The sequence below is a fragment of the Danio rerio genome, chromosome 21 (assembly GCF_049306965.1).
Source record: "Danio rerio strain Tuebingen ecotype United States chromosome 21, GRCz12tu, whole genome shotgun sequence".
NCBI classification, from domain to species: Eukaryota; Metazoa; Chordata; class Actinopteri; order Cypriniformes; family Danionidae; genus Danio; species Danio rerio.
The window spans coordinates 32,435,591-32,453,266 of record NC_133196.1 but is presented as its reverse complement, the minus strand read 5'-3'; the positions used below and the strand labels follow the sequence as shown (position 1 = coordinate 32,453,266).

The window sequence follows — 17,676 nt, the reverse complement described above, 5'->3', positions numbered from 1 at the left end:
ACTGTAATCAGGCAACATATGAAAGTATAGATAGCTTAAAACAGTGGTTCCCAACCTTTTTCTTGGGGGCCCCTCCCATGAACATATACAAACATTGGAGCCCCCCCACCATATAAATACACACGCACGCACACACATATGTACTGTGTGTATATATATATATATATATATATATATATATATATATATATATATATATATATATATATATATATATATATATATATATATATATTCGTGTGTGTGTGTTTGTGTAATATTAATATATAGTAATATCTATAAAAAATATTAATTAATCAGTTTTAACTTGTCTTGGCCTTCAATAAAACCAAAATTTAGGTAGGCTTTGTCATACTGTCTAATCTTTTTCTTTGCCTCTGAAGTATCACTGCATTTACATTTGTCTGACATTTTTGTTTTGATTTTGCCTTTACGACACGATGACAAGCAGATTGCGCGAGTGACCAAAATTAAAATAATTATTTAAAGTTATTTATTTTAATTATTTTCACTATTATGTTGGAATTTTACGCATGTGTTTAGATTATTTTTTATTTTTTTGGTACTTAACCCTAACCCATACATATATAATAGTAGGGCTGCTCGATTTTGGGAAAAATCATAATCACAATTATTTTGGTCATAATTGTAATCACGATTATTCAAAACCATTGCCAGTTAAAGTCAAAATTATAAGCGCTTCTGAGATTTTTATTTTTTTTTTTTATAAATATTTCCCAAATTATGTTTAACAGAGCAAGGAATTTTAACAGTATTTCCTATAATATTTGTTTTATTTTAGCTAGAATAAAGACAGGTTTAAATATTTTAAAACCAATTTAAGGTCAATATTATTAGCCCCCTTAAGCATTATATATTTTTGATTGTCTGCAGAATAAACTACCGTTATAATGACTTGCCTTATTACTCTAATTAAGCCTTTGAACTGCACTTTAATCTGAATGGTTGTATTTTGAAAAATATCTAGTAAAATATTATGTGCTGTCATCATAGCAAAGACAAAAAGAAATCAGTAATTAGAAATGAGATATCAAAACTATTATGTTCAGAAATAAGTTAATAAAATATTCTTTCCATGAAACAGAAATTGGGCAGGAAAAGGTTTGCTTATATTCAAGAGGGCTAATAATTCTGACTTCAAGTGTATATATACAGTTATTTTCCACCCTGCAAAGGAAAGATAAATAAATACAATATAATGAAAATATGAAACAAACTGTGCTTTAAGCATCTTCACTTTAAGAAAAACACTTTAGCTACAGCAGTCCTTCAGTCAAGAGCAGCGAGGGTTTTCTCGTTATGTTTGTTTAATAATGATAAAAACAGCCGGCAGAAGGATTATAGCGCAATGTCTCTTCATAGGTTTCTCTTTCACGTCTTTTGATCCTCAACTCGTTTGTTTATTACACAAATGAGGGTTAATGTAAATAATCACTAAACACCGCGTTTTGACACCTATTTGACCATTAAAAGTTCACGTAAGATGACTTTAGATGTCTGCGCTCCTCTGCTCGTCTCAGTGTGCGAATGAGAGCGAATGCTGACCGGCTGCATGCTTCTGACTGCGTGATCGTGCTGCACACACACATAAGCTCTTTCGCGCTTTTAGGAGCAACACGTGTACAACTGTGGCGAAATATGATGCAATAATCATTTATCTCGATTAATGCTTTTTTATAATCGTTTGAAACCGAAATCTAAATCGGATTTTCGATTAATTGCAAAGCCCTTTATAATAGTGGAGCATTTTTATGCCTTTTTCTACCTCAATACTTATCCTCTCCCGCGCCCCCCCTGTGAACTCTGGCGCCCCCCAGGTTGGGAACCACTGGCTTAAAACACTCTTGTCAGCTAATCACATTTAATTTTGTATTGAAACTTTTATTTAACTGCCGTTTACTACATTTATATTCTATACTTGTTAAGTATATTTTAATATATTAGCCGTTGAAGAAGTGTATTATCCCTGTGAAATATTTCTCTAGTGCTTTTTAACAGAGCAAGGACATTTTTCATGATGTTTCTTGGTAAATATTTTTCTTCTGGAGAAAATCTTATTTGTCCTAGTTTAGCTGGGAAATAGGTCAATAATATTAGCCCCCCTATAATAAATATATATTTTAATTCCTTTCACTTATATAGCATTTTTCTGGACACTCAAAGCGCTTTACACACATTTTTGCTGGAATCTCCTCATGCACCGCCAGTGTGCAGCATCCATCTGGATGACTTGACGGCAGCCATATTGCGCATCAGCTTATTGGTGGAGAGGAGACAGATTAAGATTAAGCTAATTATAATATGGGGATGGCTAGGAGGCCAAATTTGGCCAGGATGTCAGGGTGAAACCCCAACTCTTTTCCGCAGGACATTTTTTTTCTCTTTTTCCAGGGATTTTTAACGACCACAGAGGATCAGGACCTCATTTTAACATCTAAGCAGTATAGAGACCCCGTCACTATACTGGGGCGTTAGGACCCAAGCAGACCACAGGTTAAGCACCCCCTACTGTTCTCACTAATATTACTTCCAGCAGCAACCTAGCTTTTCTATGTGGTCTCCCATCCAGGTACTGACCAAGCACAGCCCTGCTTAGCTTCAGTGGGCGACCATGTGGGAGCTGCCGGCTAGCTAGCTGTTTGATTGGCTACAGAATTTTAAGTTCAAGTTATACAACAACTTGTCTAATTGACCTAATTAACCTAGTTAAGCCTTTAAATGTTGCTTTAAGCTGAATACTACTATCTAGAGAAATAGCTAAGGAAATATTATCCGCCGTCTCCATAAAATTATTAAATAATTATGTATAAGAGTTGTTTTTGAAAAACTATTTCACAAATGGGCAAATGATTTTGTATTTAGTTGTATATTCCTTAGTAAGAATCTAAAAGTAAGTGATTGAAAATAGGGTCGGTGTGCGCACATCCTATGAAAACTTCAAGCAGGCGCTCGATCAAATGTGTGAATGATCTGCTTTTATCTCGATGTTTCTCAACAGTGCCAGAAGAGAAGTTTTTGACGCTGTAAGTTTTCCACAAGTTTACTCTAGACAGAGCCAAGCAGGACATCCGCAGTGTTTGGCGGGCGATCCTGGCCTGTGGATATGACCTGCACTTTGACAGGTTTGCAGGTTTTAAAATGATCTTCACCACATCAGCGCTCACATCACATACTGTATATCACAGAAAAACAGGCAACACAAATACATTCAATATCATCACATAAACCACATTAAAAACTCAATTATTCATGAAATTCTAATGGCAGTCGGCACAAAGGACATTTGATACACAGTTTTCGTTACTTGGGGCAGTCTAATACATTTTTTTCTAGGCAAAAGCCTAGATACATTGATTCCCGACATGCTCAAAAAGCCAGCAGAAAATGGAGCTTTGAGATGGACTTTGCATTGGTGCAGTTTGTGAACCATCTCAGCCGTCACCTGGCCATCACTCCTGCCTGTCTGCATACACATGAGGTTTACCTGGTCGCCAGCAAAAATGGCGCCGATCCTGAGGTTGCGTGTCTGTTAGGCAAGTCCATCTCTGTGTTATCTTGTTCACAGATGAAGAGTTCAGATGCAAAAGCCTGTCAAGGGCTGTCTATTATTATTATTATTATTATTATTATTATTATTATTGTTATTTTATACAGCTGAAGTCAGAATTATTAACCCCCCTGTATATTTTTCCTGCAATTTCTGTTTAAGGGAGAGAAGATTATTCCAACACATCCTAATCATAATAGTTTTAATAACTCATTTCTATTAACAGATTTCTTTTCTCTGTGGCATAATGACAGCACATAATATTAGACTAGATATTCTTCAAGACTCTAGTAATCTGCTTAAAGTGACATTTAAAGGCTAAACTAGGTTAATTAGGTTAAAGTTATAATTAGGCAAGTCATTGTATATCAGTGGTCTGTTCACAATCAAAAAAAAAAAATAGCTTGGAGGAGCTAATAATATTGCCCTTAAAATGCTTTTAATCTAGCCAAAACAAAACAAATCAAATCAGACTTTCTCCAGAAGAAAAAATATAGGAAAAACGGTGAAAAATTCCTACATCTGTTAAACATCGTTTGGGAAATATTTGAAAAAGAAAAAAGGATGGATGTGCAGTGAATGTGATCGTGTCCCCACAGGTGTCCCAGTGGAGAGTTTGCGTCTGCTACCAGAACAGCATCGCCACGCTTCTGTGTGAGGTCAAAGGTCAGTATGCAAATAACAGGCAATCAAATGTAATTTTAATTATTGGTTATCCGGTAACACTTTAGAATAATGGTCCACTTTTTAATGTATTTAGTAGGGATGTAACGGTATCAGAATTTCACGGTACGGTAATACCTCGGTATGAATGTCACGGTACGGTATTTATTGAATCGTTTACAGGAAAAACAAAACTTATGAAAATAAAGTTTCAATTTAGTATTGTTGAAAACTCATCACATTCAACATTTAATCACTCACTCACTTACTTAGATAGAGATGGGTTTAAAGGAAAATTATCATATAACTATAATCTGGTAAAAGCTGGTATCTCTGGGTATTTACAATGTCCCCTGTAACAGAAAAAACCCCCTCTCATTTGGGACTGAGGATTCTGGGACAGAGATATGACTTGGCCCATGTTGACAGCAGTGGGTAACGTTGTGCATTGTCTTTCCCCCACTTGAGAAGACAAACCATGAGTGAGATAGAGGTCTCTTTGCGGTACAAGTCAATGTCTGCATCAATCTGAACAGTGTGCTGTGTTTCTGCAGTCCCCATGACTGATTATTAGTCGTATTCCCCAACTTGCAGGCACGTGCACACATAGGGCTCAATCTGTGCAGTGCACATGCCCTTTTTAGTCTTGGACAGAAAATGCCCTTCCAAATCGATCAAAAGTGCCCCCGCGACGCGACACAACCTCCGTCCAGCCCTTCAGTAGACAACATCGCTCTTGAGTATGCGCGCTCAACCCCCCCTCGGCGCTTTACAATACGCGCGAGACAACACAGCTGAGCAAAACGCGCGCGACAACACTGCTATTCAGTACGCGCGCGGCGACAACACCCGCTTTAGGTTCGATCATTTCCATCTTTTTTTCATCTCCGCTACTAGCAGCACACTCCATTTCCGCATTACTGGATCTGTAGCGACAACAGACCGCAAAGGATTATGGCCACGCCTGGGCTGATGGGAAATGTAGTTTAAGCTACCTCCCGTTCGCTTCATTCGCCTGAGCAAATTTTCTCAGAAGACCTATAGTTTTACCGAGTCATGCGACTTCGGTAATATCGAAAAAAATTAATATTGCGGTATGACGGTATTTACAATACCGTTACATCCATAGTATTTAGTAATGTCGACCAAGGATGAATAGTCTTGTAAAGTATTTATTAATCATTGTTCATCATTTACTATTGCATTATTTATTCATTCGTTTTCCTTCGGCTTAGTTATGGAAATAGATTTGTTTCTTTTTTTTATTCAATCAAAAATATTTAGTTGTAAAGAAAAATTAATCACGTAGTAATTAAAAAAGAAAAGATTTCAAATAAAAACAGGTTTAATAAAAAAACTTATGTCAATGATAATAAAATATTTTGGTGACAAAGTCACTAAGTTGGCAACACTGCCGGTGACTCCGGTCCAATCGCGAGAAAATGTAATGGGCGTGGCCAACCTGTGACCGCAGTCAAGATTGGCCAACAGAACATGGATTTTCAGAAGATCCCGCCCACTGAGCTGCAGTTTTCAACTCTCAAGTAAAGATTTTAGATCCGCAAAAAATGAAACAAAAGCAAAAGCAGAACTAATAAGCACACAATTAATTATTCTTGTGGTAACTGCATTAAATGGCAATTGTTAATTTTTTGCAGTGTAATTTTTTTATTTTAATTATTTGAAATCTTTTATTTTTTAATTGCATTGTACCTAATTTTGGTCAAAAACTTCATGCTTGTTTGAATAATAAAGACACAAAATTAACCTCAGTGTACATGGGTTCAAAACTTTCAAACTCACAAGCAAAACATTTCAACCCGCAAGCAAAGATTCTAGATGTGCAATAAATGACGGCAGAACAGAGAGCAAAATCAATGAGTGTGCAATGAAAATTGTGGAAACTGCATAATAGGACAAGTGTATTTAGTATTTAAAGTAAGTTTGGAATAATCCGATTGCCTTACCAATGATTACAGAGAGACCAGCCGCGATCAATCATATCACATGCTCCTCTCGAATTTAGTTTATGAAACTTCACTTAGTGTGTGTGTGTGTGTGTGTGTGTTTCAGGGAGCTGCTGCGCTGTGAAAGTGCTCTGGCGCGTCTGTACTGCCGCATGGCCCTCCTCAACATCTTTGCCCCCAAGAGTCCTCACACATTCACACACCTCTTCCACATCCCTGCAGTGCGTGACATCACACTTGAATATCTGCAGCTCCTGTCCAATCAGCTGCTGACTCCGCCTCTGCCAGGTGATGTCATACCAATATGTTGAAGAGCACTATTTTACATGCATAACAGCAATGTTAGAAGATTTATAAGAATAAAGTGACAAGATTTTAAAATACTTTTTGAGAATTTATTAATATTTACTAATGAGCAAAAATGATGTAAATACACATATTTGGAAATTAAGCTTTTTTAAAAGTGTTTAAGCATATTTTAGCTCTTCACTATAAGGTCCCATTAGTTAATGCATTAACTGTCATTAAATAACAAAGAACAATTCTTTTGTTTTACACTATATATTAGTGTTTATTAAGATGCTAAATGTCATGTTTGAGGGAAAAAGTTTTCTTTTATTTGAAATTGAAGCATTATTTAAATACTTGTCGTAAGTTTCCTTGACAACAACAAGTTGTTGAAGCATTTGTGTTTTTAAGCACTCTACAATAAGCTCCCATTAGTTCACATTAGTTTGTTCACTTGACATGGATTAGAATGTTTTTGAGGTTACTTTTAATGTACAATGTATAATTCTAATGCATAATTCTAATTTGTTAAATCCTATTTCTTAACATTACTCACAGTTAAAGTTTTAAGTTTTTTTTCAATATTTCACAAATTATGTTGAACAGAGCAAGGAATTTTTCAAAGTATGCCTGATAATATATTTTATTCTGGGGAAAGTCTTATTTGTTTTATTTAGGCTAGAATAAAAGCAGTTTTTAATTTTTTAAGGTCAATATTATTATCCCCTTTAAGCTATTTTTTTATAGTCTACAGAACAAATCATTGTTATACAATAACTTGACTATTTACCCTAAGCTGCCTAGTTAACCTAATTAACCTAGTTAAGCCTTTAACTATGTCACTTTAAGCTGAATACTAGTGTCTTGATAAATAGCTAGTCAAGTATTATTTACTGTCATCACAGCAAAGATAAAATAAATCAGTTATTAGAAATTATTTATTAAAACTAGTATGTTTGTAAATAAGTTGAGATATTTTTCTCCGTTAAACAGAAATTGGGGGAAAAATAAACAGGTCGGCTAATAATTCAGGGGGGCTAATAATTCTGACTTCAACTGCATGTAGCATTAACAGTAAGGACTTTTTGTACTGTATTTATGTATCTTTGTTTGCATGATATGTGTAACGACCGGGGGAGGGAGTGACAGATACAACTGAGGTAAGATCCAACATGCAGGTTTGTTCAATGTACAAACAGGTATATGTAGGCAAATCCAGAGTCGTAATCAAAGTACAGGCAATATGTTGTAAGGCTGGTGGCTAAACAGGATAACTAGGGTAAACAAGGCTAGGATCGAGACACGGAGAAACAAGATAAGGACCCGGAGAGTGGAGCTGCAGTGGCCCTGGATCGTGCGACAGCGGAGGACCTGGAGCGTGGAGCTGCAGTGACCCTGGATCGTGTGACAACAGAGGGCCTGGAGTACTGCGAGGAGCCGGCAGGGCTGGTGGCTTGTAGGGAGCCGGCAGGGCGAGGAGCCGGGCTGGGATCGGCAAGGCGAGGAGTCTAGATGACGCCGACCAGGCGAGCTGTCTGGATGGCGCCGGCAGGGCAAGGAGCCGGGCTGGGACCAGCAGGGCAAGGAGCTGTGAATGTTCCGGAAGCTAAAGCGGCGGCGGACACTCGGGAAGCTCAGGCGGCGGCGACCATTCGGGCAGCGGCGTCGACTCTGGCTGTGGCGCTGGCTGCGGTGTCGACTCTGGCTGCGGCGCTAGCTGCGGTGTGGTCTCTCTCTGTGGCGCTGGCTGCGGCGTCGTCTCTCACTGCGGCGCTGGCTGTGGCGTCAACTCTCGCTGCGGCGCTGGCAGGTCTGGCAGCTCTGGGGGGTCTGGCAGCTCTGGAGGGTCTGGCAGCTCTGGAGATGGCCTTTCAGGAACAGGAACAGACTTGGGACTGGGTGCCATCTTGTGAGCTGGCTGATTGGGATGAGTTGCAAGCCCCGTTGCCAGCGGGTCTTGCTCCTCAGTGCCCCCCCCCAAAAACACATTTAGGATTTTCGTCCCAACTCGGCTATGGTGAAGGAGGATCCACGCATTTGTAGTGCCAGATCAATATAATATTTTAGCGTCCAGTGGGGGTTGTGCAGTGGCATGTAGAAGTTCAGTGGTTCAGCAAGTCCTCCGCGAAAGAAAATTATTAAACACAAGTCACTCATAGATGTCAGATGTGTCAGTTCAATAAATTTCTCCACGTACTCCTCAATGGACCTAGCTCCTTGACGCAGGCGCATGACTTGAATTCCCGCTGGATCCATCATGGGCCGAGTCTTCTGTAACGATCGGGGGAGGGAGTGACAGATACAACTGAGGTAAGATCCAACATGCAGGTTTATTCAATGTCGTCAAGCAATCAGTGGTCAAGTCGGGTGCAAACAGGTATATGTAGGCAAATCCAGAGTCGTAATCAAAGTACAGGCAATAGGTCGTAAGGCTGGCGGCTAAACAGGATAACTAGGGTAAACAAGGCTAGGATCGAGACACGGAGAAACAAGACAAGGAGGAAACGCGTTGTAATGTCATTATGGGCGAACTCACATCAACAGTATGCAATAAGGGTCGAATGGCTGGCGGCTGACAGACACAGAGTGATATAACAGGCATGGATCAATGGCAGGCGGCGTGGTTCAGAGTCCAGATATCAGGCGTGGGTCGAGGGCAGGCAGCGTGGTTCAGAGTCCAGATACAAGCAAGGTTCGGGGCAGGCAGAAGGCAACTCAGAGTCAGAAACAGTCAGGGGTAATACACAGGAGATCAGGCAAGGGAATAACGCTCAGAGATGTTAGCCGTGGCAGAACAGGGAGAATGGGCCGTTGGCGGGATTGATATCAGGTGTGTGCGCAATCAGTTTAAGTGGATGATGTAATGCGAAAAGTTCGGAGATGGTGGCCTCTGCTGGCCAGCGAGGGGAACGACTGGGACCGAGTCGGTGACAATATGCTTCACATACAAAATATTGTAAGATTATTTATTAATCATTTAAAAGGAGTTATTTTGTTTTTAGTCCACATCAGCTCAGGTCCATGAAATAGTAAATAATATTAGCAAATACTGTTGGTTTTAAAAGTTATGATAGTACAAGTTGAAATTATGATATTATTATATATATATATATATATATTTAAAATAATTATGATGAAATGATCAGATTAAAATAAATTATTATGGGCGAAGCAGTGGTGCAGTAGGTAGTGCTATCGCCTCACAGCAAGGAGGTGGCTGGGTCGCAGGTTCGATCCTCGACTTAGTTGGTGTGTCTGTGTGGAGTTTGCATGTTCTCCCTGTGTTGGCGTGGGTTTCCTCCGGGTGCTCCGGTTTCCCCCACAGTCCAAAGACATGCGGTACAGGTGAATTGGGTAGGCTAAATTGTCTATAGTGTATGAGCGTGTGTGTGAATGAGTGTTTGAGGATGTTTTCCAGAGATGTGTTGCGGCTGCGTCTGCGTAAAAACTTGCTGGATGAGTTGGCGTTTTGAAAGATATCTGAAGTAAATTGATGTTTTTGCCATCAGAAAGTTTTGTTTATGTTAGTAGGAAGTTGCTAGGCAAAAAAATGCACACATATTTATGTCAGAGCGAAAAGTATCAGACATGCATGCAGTCATTTTGACCAATATGGTAATTTAAGGCAGAAATGCTCAGTTTTTTACTGTTTTGTAATAAAAAAAATGACAATGTCAGAAAGAAATACACTGATAGTTAGAAAACAGCAGGGTGTTATTTGTTAGTTTTATTTCAAAGAGTTATACAATTACAAAAATTAAAAACTCTCTGTGTATCTGTCCACTCTAACCTTGCAGATGAGTGATTAATCTCCTGATAAATTAGCTGATTTGACGATGTTTTTAAATGCTTTCTCCAAAGCTTGAAACGCTGTCAGTAATGTAATCATCACAAAAGCAACCAATAGTGTTCAGCTTTTTCTGACGACTCCTCCCTCCAAATTTTATTGGCTGTGGTTTGATAGCTTGAATGAGCTGTTAGGGAATGAGTTGTTGTCAGATCATGTAGTGTGTGACCCCACTCTTGTGGATCATTCAGTAGTGTGACCACCACAGAGATTAAAAGACACAAAGTCAAGTCATGTAGTGTGAACGGCACAGCGATCTGCTGATGTTTAAAATCCTGTAGTGTGAACTAGGCTTAAAACGCATTAGTGTATACGGGGCCTAAGCCGAATGAAAAATTAATGAATAAATGAATGAAAGATGAGCTGCAGTGTCAGAGCTGCTCTCCGACCGGGCTCTTCTATCAGGGAAAAGCTCAGAGTGTCCACGAGTGGCTGAGCATGGCCATTAGCAGAGGTCTGCATCAGGGGAAGAACAGTCTGCTGGAGCTCACCAAACAGATCTGCTGCTTCCTGCAGGTACCACACACACACACACACACACACACACACACACACACATATACACATCATCATCATCATCGTTTTAAAACAGGTTCTCGGGAATTCGGGAGACTGTGAAAACACAAAACACGTCACATGACCTTCATATTTGAAGTTTAACACTCCATAAACATCAAACATGTTTTTTCAATATACACTCACCGGCCACTTTATTAGGTACACCTGCCCAGCTGCTTGTTAGTGTAAATTTATAATCACATGGCAGCAACTCAATGCATTTAGGCATGTAGACATGGTCAAGACGATCTGCTGCAGTTCAAAGCGAGCATCAGAGTGGAGAAGAAAGGGGATTTAAGTGGCTTTGAACGTGGCATGGTTGGTGGTGCCAGAAACTGCATTTCAGAAACTGCTGATCTACTGGGATTTTCATGCACAAACATCTCTGGGGTTTACAGAGAATGGTCCGAACAAGAGGAAATATCCAGCGAGCGGTCAGAGGTCAGAGGAGAATGGCCAGACTGGTTCCAGCTGATAGAAAGGCAACAGTAACTCAAATAAGCACTTGTTAAACCGAGGTCTGCAGAAGAGCAACTCTGAATGCACAACACGTCAAACCTTGAGGCGGATGTTCTGCAGCAGCAGAAGACCACACCGGGTGCCACTCCTGTCAGCTAAAAACAGGAAACTGACGCTACAATTCACACAGGATCACCAAAACTCGACAATAGAAGATTAGAGAAACGTTGCCTGGTCTGATGAGTCTCCATTTCTGCTGCCACATTCGGATGGTCGGGTCAGAATTTAGCATCAACATCAATAAAGCATGGATCCATCCTGCGTTGTATCAGCAGTTGAGGCTGCTGGTGTTGGTGAAATGGTGTGGGGGATATTTTCTTGGCACACTGTGGGCCCATTAGTACAGCCCTGTATACTAAAGTATGTACATGTTTGTGTATTTGGTGAAAATATGCTTAACATGTTTTTTTGCTGAATACATCTTCTCTGTACTCCAGAGTGCGCCTGAGCAGTTTACGCTGGAGAAGATTCCCATCACCGAGTCAAAAGTCAGCATGGACGTCAACTTTTCCTGCTCGTCTCCTGCAAAGAGAGTCAACTCAGCTGCCGCAAAGAGTGAGTTAAGAGCACAGTAAGGGATACAGCTGTGGATTCCCACATTTATATAGCGTCATTTTTATGACACTGTACAACAATAATTACAGTTTTTGCATTACTGGGAGGTTGGGGTAAGGGTAGACAATGTAACATACAGTCCGTAGATAAAATGACGTATTGATTTTATAAAGGGGTCTAAGTCTCCTCTGCGTGGGTTTATGACTCTTGGTGCCACAAAGCCTGTGCCTGTGTGACACCTCACTTATCTAGAGGTAAGCCAGAGATGGTTGCCTAAACTTCAAAAGACATTCCTGTCCCCCCTTCCTCCCGAGACACACAGACACACAAGGCTCCCGACGCTGAAATGGACTCAGAAATCCTGAATCAGCCCATAAGTAAATGTTATGTGTTTGTAATTTTTGTATTTCATTTTGGATTTTTCTATCATGTAAATCTCTCTCTCGTGCCCTTTTTAAGACACTATACCAGCTAAGAATATGTGAATCATGTTGATGTATTTCTTAAAACTGTCGTGTTTAATACCGTTAGGTTTCTCCTGCCATTTTACAACACATGATGCGTAGCGCGTGATCATAATCTATACAGCTTAAATGATTTAATGCTCTGAGTTAATGTCTCTTCACATGCTTTCGGACGGATCCTTATTTTGCATATTAGCGGTCCAGAGACAAAGAAAATCTCCCGCTCAAACTTTGCCAGGAGACCATTGGTCAGTCAGTAGTTGACATGCCACCACAGTTTAAAACCCAGCTGCGCGCGCAACTCTGCGTAGAAGATCCAAAAGAAGCTTTTCAAAAGGTTTGAGGGGGCAAACCGAATTTCTGTAACTGCATGGCTCGTCCGAGCCCACGTTTTCTTATTTTTTCAGCAAAGTAAAACTCAGTTTTAAGTTGCGATCGTGTATCCTCCTACCTGCATTGCAAACTCCACGCATCAAGAAAGGACATCAAAGGACTCTGTACCCCAGCGCATCAGAAGAAACTCGCAAAAAGAGAGAGACAGAAAAATCCTAAAACTCCAGATATTTGGTTATGTGTTAAGCCTGTGCCCCTCATCAAAAATGTTTTTTTTGTAATCTTGGTGGTTCTGAATAGTTGTGTGGAACTGAGGTAGATTTGCCATTCTTTTACCTAAACTCTCTAATTCCTCGCTTTTCTGTTTCTTTTTGTTTTTTATATGTTCTATAGATCCATATATAGCCTATATATCTTCAGTATACGTTTGTTCTATGTTTGTGCGTTTGTTTGTTATATGTCAGACTAGTCAATAAATATTCTTATAATCACGTTGGATTGTATTGTTTGCCTCACAGAAAAAGTGACTGAAACAATTGATTCCTTGCTACAAGCTATAATAAGTTAATCAAAACTTATAAATGATTGATCTACTTCACAAGAAGTAGTAATAATTCCCTTTCTAAATAAATAGATTATTACAGAGTCCGCTCAGGCAAGCGGGCGAGGTCTGGTTATATGTATTTGCTCAAATTAACAATAAGTTAATTCAGAATATGAATGATTAATAATAATTTGTTATTATTGATAATAAATATTCATAATCTCAGAGTGCGCTTGGACGAGGGGGGCAGAATTATAAATATATATATATATTTAACCAAATTGACAGAAGGGTGAGCCGGAATATTAATAATTAATAATATTAAAATATTCATAAACGGAGCTAATTTCGATACAACATTAATATTTTACCAATGGGCAGTTTGATAAATCAATGGGCAGTTTGATAAATAATATGAATTATACACTGTGTAATTACTGTTTTTGCATTACTGTGAGGGTTGGAGCGTTGAAATCAAGTCAACTCTATGGTAATGAGCAATGACGCGGTTCGGCGGCAAGCAATCAGAATGTAGAAATTCACTGATTGAGAAGAGTCCAGAAAACAATCTGTGAACTTTGGTTCCGACAACACTTGTTCCCAAGGCTTTGATTATTACGCCAGATTTCCAATTATTTCCAATGTTTTTCTTACAGGTACATACATTAAAAAAGTTACTGGCGAGTTTCTGATGTGCATCAATGATATATATATATATTTATTTTTCTTTAAAAAAGCGACAATCTCATGCGACAAAACAGAACAGTATTGCTGCTTCAGGATATTTCAGACATATGGACATGTTGGAAAATTAAGTAAAGCAAAGCCACACCACAAACTTGATCTTCCATTGTTTATTGAATTTGCTAAAAAGTGTGCAACATCTTCACGCTAGAAAGCATGTTTTATGAGGTAATGTAACTGATATGATATGATATGCTGCAACGGCGACATTTGACGTTCTCACCACCTTCTTCGGTGTGAATGCACAGTTATAGGAATGAATGTGATGTTCAATATGAGAAAGGTAAGAATGACCGCTATGACCAATACAGTAGTTCCTGTGTTAAGGACATTTTGTGTTCAAATATTCATTTATTCATTCATTTTGGCTTAGTCCCTTTATTAATCTGGGGTCGCCACAGCGGAATGAACCGCCTGTACAAATATTTGATAATGCTAATTAAATTTTTTCTCTCTCTTAGTTCCTCTCTGTTTAAAGCTCCATGGGCTTAAGTGATGGTGTATGGATTCAGTCATAAAGTGCAGCGTAATGGCCAGCTGAACCTGATGGAGGCCGAGTGTTTCCTGCTGGACGCCTCTCGGTCTAACACCGGCCTCACTTCTCCACCCACAGCCAACCAGTATCCTAGCATCATCATCCCCACCGACAAAGTGCACGACAAATTGGGCACGTCACAATCTCTTACATACAGTGGGGGAAATAAGTATTGAACACGTCACCATTTTTCTCAGAAATCATATTTCTAACGGTGCTGGAGACTTGAAATGTTCACTGCATGTCGGTAACAACTAAAGAAATCCATATATACAAAGAAAATAAAACCAGTTTGTTTATTCATTAAATGATGTGCAATAAAATGAAACAACACAGGGAAAATAATCGAACACACGAAGAAATTAGGTGTAAAAAGACTTGGAAAGCCCAGACAGCAGCTGAAATCTCTCAGTAGTTCTTTAGCAACCTTCTGCCCTTCCTCAGTGTAAATGAACATCAGCTGCTTCAGTCTAACATCTACATTAGCAGGAGGATAAAGATGAAACCAGGGTGGACATTTCAGCAAGACAGTGATCCAAAACACAGCCAAGGAGATTCTCAAATGCTTTCAGAGAAAGAAAACCAAGCTGTAGAATGGCCCAGCCAATCACCTGAACTAAATTCAATAGAAAACATAAAATAAAGCTCAGATTTAATAGACGAGACCCACAGAAGCATCAAGATTTTGACACTCTGTTGAAGTCTATGAGAAACTCACACCTGAGCAACGCATGAGGCTTCAGTCTCCATGTGAGAGGCGTCTTTAAGCTGCGATCACCAAAAAAATCCTTTTATATAAAGTATTAAATACGTTTCAACAGTTCAGTACTTTCTCCTTGTGTCATTTCATTGTTACTACACAAAACTCATATTTTTTGGTTTTGTTTTATGTTTATGTTTGTATTGTTTGGGTTTTTACCAAAATCTGGTTCAATTCCATGTCAGCAGCTCTTATAGTAAAACATGACGTGTTTAATACTTATTTTCCCCACTGTACATCTATTTTATTTTAACAGTGATCTGCATTATTTTGCATTCTCTAAGTGAACAATCAGATTCATTAAGACCATTCCTGCTGACTTTAGCTCATATATATATTTCTGTCCACAGGCGTGTCTCCCCCTCCTGGAGCAGTGCTGGTGTTGCACTTGTTGCTTTTTAAGTTTCCATTGGCGATGGCCTTCGCTGAACAGCTGCTAACCTACAGTGTAGGAGAAACCATAGAGCGCTCTGAGGATGAGCTGGACACGGTGCCCACTTCTGTGCTCATTCAGGTCGTGGAGCTGCTAGGTGAGATATGCTTCTTTAATTTGCTCTGAGTTTATACAACCAGGAGTGTATAAACTCAATCCTGGATGGCCGGTGTCCTGCAGAGTTTAGCTCCAACCCTAATTAGACACACCTAAACCAGTTAATTAAGCTCTAACTATTCTAGAAACTTCCTGGCAGGTGTGTTGAAGCAAGTTGGAGCTAAACTCTGCAGAAAACCAACCCTCCAGGAACGAGTTTGGGCACCCCTGCCCTAGACATTATATGTTGCATTCAACACATTGCTGTTTTGTTTGTTTCTACAGTTTGTTTTCCTTTTTATTAAGTCTTGAAGTGTCTTAAATGTGCTTTTATAGTGTTGTCACGATACTGGAATTCGGTACCAATCAATACTGAAGTTTTAAAAACAACCCAGGCTCATTCTGAAAGCGAAGTGCCATGGACGTTTCTGTACACTGCGAAATACGTCCCGGGAGGTACTTATTATTGCATTTTTTGTTTTCGCAAATCCACAAAAGGCCTCTGTGTACGCTTTTTCAGATCTCAAATTTCTCGAGTAAGTTCTCCCTTTAGTGCCGTTTGCGCCCGCTGTCCACGCTTAAACCCACCGGAGGCCACTGTTGACCGACCCACCCTCCTTTTTCCCTAAACCCAACCAATTTTTTGATTAAACTGCCCTCTTACTTACTTTCCTAAATCCAACCAATGATTTTCAAAAGCCGTCCAGAAAAAGAAAAGCCCTCGTCTGATTTTTACCATGATTTTGGATTTTACCACATTCTCACCCTGTTATTCACTCATTCATTTTATTTTTTGGATTCTGTTTTTGTCTTACCTGATTTCTGGAACTTTCCTGGACTCGAATCCCGCCATCGTCGTCTGGCGTCTCAAGTCCGTTGATGTAAACGACGAGCTAACTGGACAAACTGGTTGCGGTGGGAAAGCCCTCCACAGTTAGCGTTCTTTTAAAAATTCTTTTAATGCAGCCATACCATACGTACCTCCGGCTACATAATTCGCGGTCTCCAGAAACGTCCACGGGACTATGTTTTCAGAACGAGCCTGTGATTCTGTTTAAAAACGTCCATTTCACGCATTTAATATTTGAGCGCCATTGAGCGCTTTCTTAAACAGCGCTGATTTGCCATTGTGTTCACATGCTCAACAGAAATGACTGCAATTGGTCGTGAAGGTCATCAGTTTACCGAACTCACCGCTGTTTACTGAGTGTAACCACATATACTGGGACACTGTGTTTTAAAGTCACATCCATCAGCTGATTTGTCTATAAGCTGACATATGAGTGATCCGCTGATGAATCACGGCTTTAAAACGCTCCAGTGTAACACAGATATCATATAAAGTTATTTTAAACACTTTCTATGGTGCTTTATGAAAATTCAAAGGGTTTTCTTTAAAATGATACCAAATTTTTGCATTTACACCTCTGCGTGTGGATTTTGGAAGCTTTTAAATTTGGGTCGGCAAAATCCAGGTGGAAATCTCAAAATAGCACTGGGGTTTAAGAGGTTAAGGAAATCTTATTGCTAAGTGTGACCGATTAAATATTGAAAGGTGCAGTATGTAGTTTTTATCACTATTCACAACAAACAAAGGTGTAGTTTGATGACTGTGTGACGGGTGCTTTCACACCTAGACTTTTGTTTCGAAAAATGTCTCGTTTGCCCAGTTAGCACTGTTTGTTTCGCATATGTGAATACAGCAGTCACGCTCATATCCACCCCTAAACAATCGGTCTGAGATCGCCTGAATGAGGTGGTCTCGGCTTGATTTAAATGAATTCTGGAGCAAATCCATTGTA

General features: G+C 39.5%; 1 protein-coding gene across 8 annotated transcripts in view; it reads left to right on the top strand.

Annotated features, from left to right (window-relative positions):
- The window catches only part of LOC101883236 (probable E3 ubiquitin-protein ligase HECTD4), a 60,375-nt gene that overhangs the window by 37,397 nt on the left and 5,302 nt on the right, over positions 1 to 17,676 (top strand). The window contains exons 7-13 of one of the 8 annotated variants that reach the window (XM_073936021.1): positions 3,020 to 3,151; positions 3,367 to 3,611; positions 4,168 to 4,234; positions 6,305 to 6,486; positions 11,848 to 11,965; positions 14,512 to 14,717; positions 15,696 to 15,875. In XM_073936021.1, coding sequence (XP_073792122.1) covers positions 14,546 to 14,717; positions 15,696 to 15,875 — 352 coding nt within the window. In that variant the 5' untranslated portion in view covers positions 3,020 to 3,151; positions 3,367 to 3,611; positions 4,168 to 4,234; ... (1 more) ...; positions 11,848 to 11,965; positions 14,512 to 14,545. The other 7 variants (XM_073936025.1, XM_073936026.1, XM_073936023.1 and 4 more) reach the window with 7 other exon arrangements.